The sequence below is a fragment of the Aptenodytes patagonicus genome, chromosome 2 (assembly GCF_965638725.1).
Source record: "Aptenodytes patagonicus chromosome 2, bAptPat1.pri.cur, whole genome shotgun sequence".
Classification (NCBI taxonomy): domain Eukaryota; kingdom Metazoa; phylum Chordata; class Aves; order Sphenisciformes; family Spheniscidae; genus Aptenodytes; species Aptenodytes patagonicus.
In genome coordinates, this window is record NC_134950.1 from 96,125,245 (window position 1) to 96,137,450 (window position 12,206).

Sequence of the window (12,206 nt, forward strand, 5' to 3'; positions counted from 1 at the left end):
AGAGTCCCACCGCCCCTTGGCTGTTTCACATCTGCTGGAAGCATGCCCTCCCCGGCCCTTTTCCATGGCAATAGGAAATTATTTTGGTTTCCCTCTTTCCTGTCAGCTGGGTCCAAGGCTGGCCTCAGGTCGCCCTGGCAGATTTACCCTCTCCTTCTCCCCTGTACCTCTCTACTGCTCCACTCTCCCCGTGTTTCTGTCAGCCCTGCTTCTGCCATCCTGTGTGTGACAGCAGACTTGTTTTTGCTGGTTATCCTATGTGGCAGCATCAACTCTCACAGAGGGTTAAGGAGGACCCTAAATACATTTAATACTACTTAACATCAAATTTAACTGCTGTAGCATAGCTGAGTGATGCATACCCATGCTTCTCATTTTCTTTTTCTCTGACCCCATTTACCTTCTTTCTCAACAGTTAAATCCCAAGGGCCAGGTACCACATTGGAGGCAAAGTCTGGATATTAAGACCTGCTTACCATGTGAGGCGGTGGTGACACTGCCGAGCAGCCATCCTGCACATCCATGCTGCTCAGGCACAGGTGACTTTCCAACAGCAGCACTGCAAGTCTTGGCCAAGGCACACTGGTGGCAGCCAAAGCCATCCATTTCTGACAGCTTGCTGCTCTGCTCCAGCAGTTCCCATCCCTGTGCTGCGCCCTGGTTCTCTGGCACTTGCATCCAGACGAGAAACAGGCACCCACCTCAATCTCTGCTGCACCTATGCCAGCCTCCCTCTGCATTGCCCGTAGGCACCTGCAGCAGCCAGGATCAGAGTGCCACCTTTTGGGTTTCTCACCATCAACATTCTTGTGATCAGAGTCTAGAGCACTGAAATTAAAGATAGCTTTGTTGTAAAAAATAATAAAAAAAAAAAAAACCAGCTCCTCGTCATTGAGAGGCTTTTCTTGATGAGTAACCGCTGCTTCTCCACAATTTCCTTTCATTGGCCTGAGCTAAATGCCTACCTACTTCCAGCAGCCTGACCCTGTCCTCTGCAGTGCCTGGTACACTCTCTACCCAAAGACATCCACGAACAGTGGAGAAATTTTCTGTTGAAAAAGAATTGTTTTGTTAATTTAACTCCAAAATGGTTACAGTAAAAGGTCATACTATCTTTAATGGGATTTTTCACAGAAAAAGAGCAACATGAAGCAATTTGTGGAAAAATATATTTAAGGTTAGAACCATAAAGCTCACAACAAACATCTTTAAGAATCTTCAAGTTCATTAAGTGAATACTTTTTGTAAGTATTATATTAATACACCTCCAGGAACTACTTTCCCTCTCACTGAGGATGTTTAACAGAAGGAGTAAGAATCAACACAACAGTAATTAAATACTTCTATTTATTTTTTCATTAATACAGTATTTCCTTCCCCACAGATGAATAAAAAGAATCACTCATAAGACATTTATTGAAGAGCTATCAAAATACAGTGCTATTGAATCTGTTGCTTCTTTTGGAAGACAATCTGCTTTAGTATTATTCAGAGACATCACTGCTGCCTACAGAATAATGAACCTTTTTTCCCCCACCTAAACATCCATAATGGATCCAAGGCACATAACACGGTATTAATTTTATGAACCAGTTTTAAGCCAGTACTCAGAACAGAAATATACCACAACAGAAGGTATAAGAATTATTTGAGGAGAAAGTTTACTAACAATAAGGGCAGATTAAGCTATTGCCAGAAGGTGAATTATTCTACTGGTGAAGATTAGAGTTTTGATTTCTTCTGAAAGAAGCTCATAATAGCATTTACACATTCATCAGATAACCACCTCTCCTTCAGGACTTCACACTCTTTACTGTTGACTGCATGGAGCTTCTCCTTTTCCATACTTCGTATCAGTTGCTTTGACACTGCCAAGGACTGGAGGAGAAAGAGAGGAACATTAGGAAGTTTGTTTTCCATACCTTAATTTAATGTTTCGGAAAATAGCACGATAAACACACTGGAATTCAAAGAGAGTTGTATTAACATTGTACTACTTAGCTTTTAGTCAATCTTTTCACTGGAAGTAATTATTGCATTTAATTACTAAGACTGCTAATAAGGCGGAGGAGGTTCATGGGAAGCGAAACAGCAGTCCGCTAAGTGTTGATAATCAGAGTAGATGGGCATAAGAAGCGAAACCCGTTCAACTGTCTGCAGTGCCAAATGCAACCTACGTTATCAGCAGTTGGCACGAGTGTCTCCTCTTGTCCAACGTAACATAGTACCATTGTGACTCAAGTAGTTTCACAAAACCTAAACTAAGTGAGCAGGATGACTGAATTCAGCAAAAAGTAAAGCCACCCAGCATCATCTTGAGCACCCACAGTGCACACAGTACAATTAATATTGTACAACCAGTGGTAAGGCTCTTGAACCTAAACTATTGTCAAAATAAAGATCTAAGAGAAGGCATCCAAGGCACGCACACGGAGACTGCAAGTGGATTAATTAGTTAGTTTTTAAGGCTCTTCAGCCACTGAATCTCTGTGTACAGCGCACTGTCTTAGACTCAGCCAGGGTAGAAGAGAGGTATCTGTTTCACAGCAGCAGAGGAACAGGGACAGATCTGTGCTTGAAGGAAGATATATTGAGTCTTGTTATTTCAATTAAGGATGAAGAGAAACCCAGTAACAGGATAGGTTTGGCAGGAGGATTAGGATTGCTACAGGCTTACAAGGTGGAGAAAAATTTGAAATACTGACGTTTTTGGGGAGGCTTGCATAAGCTTCTAATCTTGCCCAAACTTCCTTCTGAAAAGTCCTGTCGGGGAAGACTTCAGTCACAAGTCCCTGGGCACAGGCTTCTGCTGCAGTCAGCTTTTTATTGAAAAGCAAAATCTCATTTGCCTATATAAAGAAAAGTAGAAAGTGTGATTCAACGAGACACAAGACTTGAGTCATCTGAGAGGAAAGGTACAAGCTTCCAAGTCTGCCCTCTGAAAAGAACACAGAATAGATGAGGTTGGAAGGGACCTCCAGACACTGCCTAGTTCAAACTCCCTGCTCAAGCAGGGTCAGCTGGAGCAGGCTGCCCAGGACTGTGTCCTGTTGGGTTTTGAGTACCTCCAAGGATGAAGACACTTCTCCAAGGATGACGACTTCACAGCATCTCTGCACTCCAGCTGTGGTCTCAGCAGTGTTGAGCAGAAGGAAGAATCACCTCCCCCCTCAACCTGCTGGCAACGCTCCATCTAATACAACCCAGGATACCGCTGGGTCTTCTCTGCTGCAAGGGTGCGTTGCTGGCTCGCGGGCAACTTGCTGTCCACCAGGACACACAAGTCCTTCTCTGCAAAGCTGCTTTCCAGCCAGTAAGCCCCCAGCATGCACTGGTGCATGGGATTATTTCTTCCCAGGTACAGGACTTTGCCTTTTCCTTTGCTGAAGTCTATGAGATTCTCCAATTCTCCAGCCTGTCCAGGTCCCTTTGAATGGCAACGCATCTAGTGTGTCAACCATTTCTCCCAGTTTTTTATCATCTGCTGAGGGTGTACTCAGTCCCATCATCCGGGCCATAATGAAGAGGTTAAATAAGTATTAGACCCAGTATCAACTCCTGGGCTACGCCACTAGTGACTGGCCTCCAGCTCCTATTGTTCACCAAGAGTCTACGTGCCTTTTTGAGCAGAGCTCCAAGGTTGTCACCTGACATTACCAAATCATAAATGTGTTTGTTCACTTCCTGCAGTAACTCCAAGATTGCTAGAACATGTACTAGTAGGTTATATGTCACTGAATAGACTAGCCTTGATACTTGGATGTTTATGAAGCACTTGCTCTACTCCTTACAGATTTAAACCCTGCTCAACAAAAATACATTATATTAACGCAGACAATAATATCAGATAAGTATTTGAAACTATCCAGTTTTTTGTGGGATTATCAAAAGAAGCAGAAAGGGAGTTATGCCATTCTAAGAAAAGAAAATTTAGATTCTGCTGTCTCTCCTTTTTTTTCTTTTTAATTTTTATTATTTAGTTTCCTTATTTCTAGAGTAGACACAGAAAGTAAGAGTATGGACAGAAGACCAATACATATTAGAACAAAATAGATAATCTAAAAGGTCTGGAAGTAAATACATAAATGGATTGCTTCACATTCACATTTGGAGGAATGGTTGAATACAAATTACTCACAGGGTTGGCAGAAACCACTGCAACACTTGCTCCCTCGCCTGATAAAGGCAGGCTACCAAGACATTTCTTAAAAGTGCTCTTATTTTATTTTTTTGATCCTTCTTTATATCATTCCCTCCCATTGCTGGAAGAAAGTTACAACCTTTCGCTATATAGAAATTGTATCAAGAAGGTGGAAGAAACCATGAGAAAGAAAACCTTCATCGGTATCACAGTATGGCTTTACAAGCTGTCACTACTCTGTTATGGTGCCTGTTCTAACACTGTCATTACATTTCTTGATCTTTGTTTCAAAGATGCAAACAGGAGCTTTCTCTGAGGACTCTTGCTGTGACTCCACGTGCTCTTACAGTTGGAAGATACCAACACACAAAGGTCAGATGATCCCATATTCTTACCTTAGGTAAGCCCATGATTTTTGGGAACAGGTAAGAGGAACATCCTTCTGGGCTCTGTCCAAGTTGACTAAATGGGCTGTGAAATGTAGCCTGGGGGGGGGAGGGGGAAAAAGAAAAAAGAACAAAACAAAGCAAATCTCACAACAGAGCACAGGACTAAAGTACTAGGATTTAGTTTTCATTTTAGAGCTTCTACTGTGACAGAGTTCACCAGAAATACATTTGAACTGTTACCATAATAGTCTTTAAATACCATCCGGTAACACTGCTTCATCCTCTCAATGCACCTAAGAGCTGACTTTGTCTGTATAATTCAATTCCCTTATCATAACAACCCCACTGATGAAGTTACCTTATTTGAATACAGTGCTTAGAGAAACTAATTTGCATGTGCAAAATCTTTACAGAAAAGATGTTCATACACTTCTGCGCTAAGAGTTATTAAATATATAGCCCAAATAACTTAAGAGGTAAAGAGCATTTTGCTTTCTGAAGGCACACTAAGTTTACTCTACTCCTGAATAATTCAAGTCATTGAATCTTATTTCCTCAAATTTTATGCAAATTTAAGAAGAACCTGTGGCAGAAATGCATCATGGGATCATACAAAACAATACCCTAGTTACAAGTTAGAACTGAACTGCAGAATTTTATGTTTTGACAACTTACATCAACTTTAAACAAGGAAGACAAAATGCTTGCCTTTATTTCCATTTAAAAATATGAACTGATACACAAAGAGTGCACAAGTTGCCAATGCAGCTTTCACTGTAATAGAAGGTAGTCATCTCTTACTGTACTGCAGATGGCCATACAGTAAGACAGATCAATAGACTTCCTAGGAAGAAAGTGACAATTATATCATTGTAAGAAAAGATTAGACAACATCTGCCAGGATACAGGCTAGTGTAATTGGTCCTGCTTTAGCAAAGGGGTGGGGGGGGGATGAACTATACCAGGGGTACAAACTGGTGCCCCAGGAACTGGAGCAAAAACCAGTGCAGAAGGCAACGTTAACTGACCGCCCAAAATGCTGATCTGTTGTCAGACTGGGCTGCGCAGTGTCCTGTAATGTGGTTGGTAATGATCTGCTCTTGGAATACCTGGCTGAGAATAAAATCAGATCCTGGACATAGCAAAGCTGGCCACTTCTGGAGTAGGTAGTCAATGCCTAAGGCACCCCCAACCAAACTACTAGAAAATGTGAAATTAAGTAGTAATTTGGATGAGAATGACCTTACTGCACGAGAGTTCACAATCCTGGAAAGGGAAGAATAGAGAACAGTCACCTTTGAGAATGCTTCAATAAACTTGAAGTTAATAGGAAAGTTCTCATGAAGACTAATCTAAGTTAGACCCTACAGAAATCCTCAGAGAACTGTTACCAAGGGCACAAGCAAAAGCTGTCCCAGTGCAGGTAGGAAGGTACTAACAGATTGTCTCAGCTAAATCATGAGCTCGTCACTGACTTTAAATACAAATACACAGAAAGTGAAAACTACATCAGACAACTAAGTATGAAACAAATATAAGCATGCAGAGATTAAAAAAATAGAAATACAAGGCAAAAATAAGATGCATTTACCAATCATTATGTATACAAGTAGTAAAAGGAAGCTCAAGTATGAATCTCAAAGTATGAAGAATCCTTCGAGAAAGAAGGATACTATTAACAGGACAAAACATTTAATGCTTATTTGGATTAAACTTCAACTAAATCTATAGTAACTTATGGCTGTAGGAGATGATATGCCAAGGGGGAAGTGATTAGAATTCAAAATCGTCTTAATAAAGTGGAGAGGTATGAGTAAGAAGATGCTATTTAATACAGACAAGTTAAAGTTTGGTGCAAACTTGATATACTTGATATACAGTATACGATATACACTAGGGACAACTGTTTAACTGGCTACTCTACAGCAAGGGATCCAGGTGTTATAGCAGATCGCAAGTATGCAAATTAAGTAACATTGTGGAATGTCAAAACAGAAATACAGTCTGCAGAATGTGGAGAAGTTCTGCTCTACTTCACATCAGTGAGACATGAGCTGGAGTGATGGGTCTGGTTTGTACCACTATGCTTAAAGAGACACAGAACAATTGGAAGGAGTCCAGAGGAATGTGACTGCAGGCCTAAGAAAGCACATGAAGAACAACTGAATGAATGAATTGCAGCCGTTCAGCTCAAAAAAAGAAAAGATTGAGAGAGTGGATGTAAACCTGAGATATATCTAACAGTTTAAGTACACTGATGGCTAAGCACACTTACGGCTATTGTAAGGGAGGATGAAAAACAGCCTGTTCTTTAAATTCAGGAACAAGAAACAATAGGTTCACCCTGCAGCAAAAAGAGATCAGATGGGAAGGGAGGAAGAGGGAGAAACCCAACTATTTTCTAGTAAAAGAGGAGATCTAGGTACCAGAACAGACTGAACAAATCATGCACATTATACAAGCACACACAAGTATACACACGTCAGGAGTGACATGGTCCTAGCTGATCCTGTTATGGGGCAAGCAGAAGGAGTCGGTCCCTTGCAGATCAATTTTCCTAAGTCTCATAGTGACAAACCCAATCCAGCAGGGACTTTGAGGAAAAATCTGACACAGTGCTGAAGCAGGAGTCAAAGTACCACCCATCACAGACGCTTCTGCAAGCAAAACCTTGCCTAAAATTAATTAAGACCTTGGGTTAAGTTCTGTATCTGTCTAATAACCTTATGCAAATGAATGGCACAGAACATAAAAAAAAGGCATATAATGGGATTCTGTGCTATGCCTTAAGATAGCCTTTGGTTATCTATTTGGCAAATTACCTTAAAAGGAATCTCAAGTTGAATAAACCAAAGCTTTTCCAAAGTTACCTTGGAACACAGATTAGATAAAGTGCCATTTACTGCACTTCCATTCCATAATAATCTTTTGCTCCCCCTCCCACACCTGAAAGGGGCCTTACAACCATCATTTCACATCAGCTACTCTTTACTTTACCCACTGATACAGTAATGAGTTTCTAAACTGGAGTCAGTAACTTGATAACCATAACTACAGCAGGGAAATTCCATGCATGTTAACCACTGGCTGATGCACCTCTGTGCTGGTAATTAATATAAGTGTTTCTTGACATGATAAAAAGCCTTTACACTTGTGTGTTCTTTTCTGTCAGATTACCCCAAACCGAATAATATTTGCTACAGAAAGAGGCTTAAAGACTGCTTTGGGATCAGCTATGTAATGTACTTACCCTGTCAGAAGCATAGACAATATCACACAATCCAAGCACTGTTACAGAGATTCCAATAGCTGGGCCATTTACCACTGCAATCAGTGGTTTAGGAAAATCAATAAAATGACCCACGAACTCTCTAGAGAGAAGGAAAAACAGAATGTAAGAGACACATCCTAGTCTTTTTCATCAAATATAAGCAACTTTCAAAACACATGATCAGATACTGCATAACAAAAACCATGAGCTAGATTCTATGTTTTTGTCCCTTTCCCAAATTAATTCTGGCGAAGAAAATAAGAGCTATTTGAAATACCTGCATTTTCTTACCAACTAAGAATCAAACACACACATGACAGCACAGCTTTCCTAGTTCCTGCAATCAAGTTATGAAAGTGCTGTCCTCTTCAGCTACAGTTCCTGAATACAGCTCACTAACAAGAACAGTCTTTTGCCCTGCCTATTTATCTGCCTATATGTCCATCCCAACTCCACCCATGGCATATCCATTCCCTTCACAGATTCTGTTCTGCAGTGAAGCCCCAGCAGGCACCAAAATTGTGATGCTACCACAGCACAGAATTCCCTAGTGCTGTTCTGTCTGGGTTTCAGAAACAGTGTTGTTTCATTTGACAGCTACTTCTCCATCCAAGAAGTACAAAATACATTCTCAAAATATAGTATTTTTCAAAAGTGAACAGTGCTGTAAAAACTCTGCTTCTCTGGCATCTCTATGCATCAGTTGTAATGAAGCACTGTGCTTGTGCAATAGTAACAGCATAGCAAATACGGTCTTCTCACAAGAGCAAGACGAAAGGCCATAAAGTACATGTGAGACTATGCATCATGTTGAACACCCTACAAAACACTGCAGGCTGGAACACTTGCCAGATACTACTAAGTAACACCTTTGCAACAGATTCGGACTGCATGATTATCACTTTGTGGGGGCAAGCTGCAAAACCGAGTATGTACTTGCAGTTCATCTTTAAAATATAAATCAAAAGAGTTGTTTGCTTTTCTGTGTATTTTAGTTTTTCAGTCAATTGCAAGTGCTTGAGAAAGCAATCCAACTTGCAAGCATCTCAGATGTAATCATCATGTACAGAAGAGAGAAGAAAAAAATCTGCTTAAATAGGGGAGAAAGAAACATGTTGTTTGTCCCAAAAAACCACTTCAGCCACTGTGTCAGATGATGCCCCTGATCTCCTTGGCCTTAGAAAAATAAATTAGTTTAATAGGTAGATTCAGACCCAAAGATGGAACCAAGATCTCAGAATTCCTGGGCAATTTTGAACACGTTCATTACACCTCGTCTCTATTCAAAGAAGTCTGACAGTGAAGGTATTTTGGCATGTCCTGCTAGTGTAGACACTGCTGGATATCAAAAAATCCACAAATTTTTCATTGCAGCTTATAAACTATACAGTCAAAATCGTGTTTTTGTCATTACCTCTGCATGTACTTTGGGGACTAAAAAATAGAACAGTCTTTAGCATCACTGTACTTAAGAAGATTTATAATATTAATCTCATTTCCTCATTTCACACAATTAATACTACTTCTCCCACACGATCTTTGTGTTTATGCACATGATGAGCCCTTAGACACAGTCATGGATGTATTGTAGCATAACTAGGTCCCTGCTGTCGTGTTTTCTAACAATGCCTGCAAATTATATTTTACCCATTACAGTAACTTATGCATATATGAAACCAAGATGTTCTACTTGAGTAATACTGCTCCATCTTTTGCCATCTTCTCCATTTCACCAGGTTGGATATTAGTAAAATTATTCAGATCATTTCCACTACTATAGTAGTCTCCATTTCCTGCAGAGAACACATAAATAAATGCACCAATGGTTTCCAAGTAAGTAAGAGAAGAGAAGCTTTCATTTATTACATTTACAAAAGAATTTCATTCTAAGTGTCTAACATTATTAAGTCATTAGAGGGATTGTCTCAAAGTATACACACTACCTTAAAGGACATCTATGGTTTAAAAAATAAGTTTTGACTGACAATTCACTGAAAAACAATGGTTAAAAAGCCAAAGAATATTAAATTTGAAAGATTTGAAGGGGGGGGGGGATTTTTCTTCTTTCCATAACAGTGTCAGGTGGGGGGAAAAAAAAATTATTTCTTTCCCTCCATACTTGCTCAGGTTTTTTTTCCTCTCAATTCACAATCATTCACACAGTAAGATGTGAGAAACTTTTTTTTTTTAAACAGGAAAATGGAAATGTAAGTTTATGCATCTCCCTTCATACTGATGAAGGAATCAAAAGTAGACAGAATAACCTATTTAATATGTGGTAGAAGTTTCACATTTTTTATGACCAATAAGGAAAACGCATAGCATTCTAAGGATAAGACTGACAGCACTGCATTGAAATCATTATACTGAAAGATGTATTCTTTAATAAGAAGCAGATAACCTGTTAGTGAATGTATAAGTCAGTTTGAGGCACTGTCAAAAAAAGCAAGGAGTATTTAAAAGCTAGACTGCATGATTTAATTGTCTAAATCATCCTATGTCCATGAGGACATTCACAGGATGGACCTTTCACTGGTTAGCACATCCATTACTTTACGCTGCAGTGCTCTAACTATGTAAAATGGAACAAAAAGGTTTGTGCAGGGGTGTTTGCTCTTTACGCCTAGCTATACACATTAGACATTCCGGTTGTGTGAACTGCCCTTCTCATTTTGTAAGGGTTGTTGTGCCTAGTCATTGCTACTGAAAGGAGATTCAGCATCCTGGGAATACAAGGTGTTGGTAAAGATGACAGTGGAGATGAATATGTATGCAATTACCTCAGAAGTAACAAGTAAATGGGCTTAAGCCCAAATTCACCTTGTGTCCACACTACTTAGCTGCCAGCCAAAGCTCAAGCTTTGGCTAATTTCCTAAATGCACACCTATCTGCAACAAGGATGGGCCAGACAGGCAGCGCCTGCCCTCAGCCATTCTGTCCCTCCCACCTGCCCTTGCCACTGTGTCGTTCAGTCAGCACCAGAGACGGACCAAAGGGTCCTCTAGAGAATCCAAATGACATCCCCAGAGCAGCTAGACTTCACAGGCAGCATGAGTTTGGGCTGCTCTTTCACATTATCACTGCAGTCATCCAGCTGCACACATCTGGTGACTGGGATGTATATAGCTGGGCCAGGTTGCAGCTTGCCTGGCCAATTCTTTCCTACGGCAGCCATGGCAGGGACGGGGGGGAAATCAACATAGAGTATCAGTTTTTTTTCCAAATGATCATAGGTAAACATGCAGTATAAACTTTCTACTGGCCATGCCAGTGCAGGATTTGAGGGGCTTGTTTTTAGCATGTTCCAATGTGTCACAGAGGTAGAGAAAATTGACTAAACCGATACCAATGAACTTCAAAAGTAGTAGTGAAAATGCTGTGGAGCAGATACATCAGCAACTCAAAAGTAATAAAGCCCTTAGGAGTATTCCATGTCTATCTTCTCATCTCAGAAAGATGTTTTGATGTAACAGCAAGCTTGCTAAAGAAACACTTTGGAATATCTTTGGTCTATACTAGAAGAAAGAATTTCCTCATGCAATTCTATCTTAGTCTATATATAGGTAGATAGTTCATGTCAGTACTGTACTTTGACATAATATAAAACAAATCTGAGAGAGGCATATGAAGTTTGGTACCAGTAATAACTGCTATGGTAGAATCATCTTTTCCAGCTTCTTCAAGTGCTTTGATAATTTCTCTGTACATCTGCATAAGAGGAAAATCAAAGTACAAATGTGATGCTGCAAAAGATCATAAAAAGGAGATTCACACTGACAACAAGGAACTTGAGACACAGATCAACTATGGTACTTTTAAGTATGAAAAAAATTTGCATCCACAGAAAGTTAAGTATTACATGTGAGGTATTTCTGACCATAAAGACACATGCTTGCAATACTCAAGACTTCTGATGCAAATCTAAAGGACAAAATAAGGTCCTTTGGAAAACAGACATTAATTGGAAATAGCTAGTTTTAAAACCTGAGAAGTAGTTTAAGTGGGCAAAATAATATATTAAAGGATTAGCAGCAGCGGGGTGAAGTCCCTGTTCTGGTATCTTTGCAGTTGTGAAACAGGATGATCATGTTTCCAACAGGATGGACTTACTCATGAAGATAGCTATGGGAACCGGAAGACTATCTAGACATACACGCAACAGTGCTGAGCCAAAGTAGGCTGCACACATGCTTTGTTATACATAAGGCTACACTCAAATCTCATATCCACAAAACAGGCTAGTCTTCCTGCAGTTTGCCATTTTAGTTTAGTGCAGACCGCAATCCTACAGTAAGTTTGAAAAAAGAGACACAGAAAAGCCCAATCCGTAAAATTTTAGCTGAATGGTTTCATTTTGCACCAGATGTTTATTCCTTAGGTTGTCATTGGAGTCAAGATACTAAG

The 12,206-nt window shown here is 40.0% G+C and overlaps 1 protein-coding gene across 3 annotated transcripts in view; it reads right to left on the reverse strand.

Moving 5' to 3' along the window:
• Positions 1–1,329: 1,329 nt before the first annotated feature.
• The window catches only part of ECI2 (enoyl-CoA delta isomerase 2), a 33,350-nt gene continuing 22,473 nt past the window's right edge, over positions 1,330–12,206 (reverse strand). For all 3 annotated transcript variants that reach the window (XM_076330475.1, XM_076330476.1, XM_076330474.1), the window contains 6 exons: positions 11,441–11,510; positions 9,492–9,594; positions 7,781–7,901; positions 4,537–4,626; positions 2,706–2,849; positions 1,330–1,878 (listed from right to left, as the gene is read on the reverse strand). In XM_076330475.1, the coding sequence (XP_076186590.1) occupies positions 1,723–1,878; positions 2,706–2,849; positions 4,537–4,626; positions 7,781–7,901; positions 9,492–9,594; positions 11,441–11,510 (684 nt within the window). In that variant the 3' untranslated portion in view covers positions 1,330–1,722. The remainder of the gene's footprint in view (positions 1,879–2,705; positions 2,850–4,536; positions 4,627–7,780; positions 7,902–9,491; positions 9,595–11,440; positions 11,511–12,206) is intronic.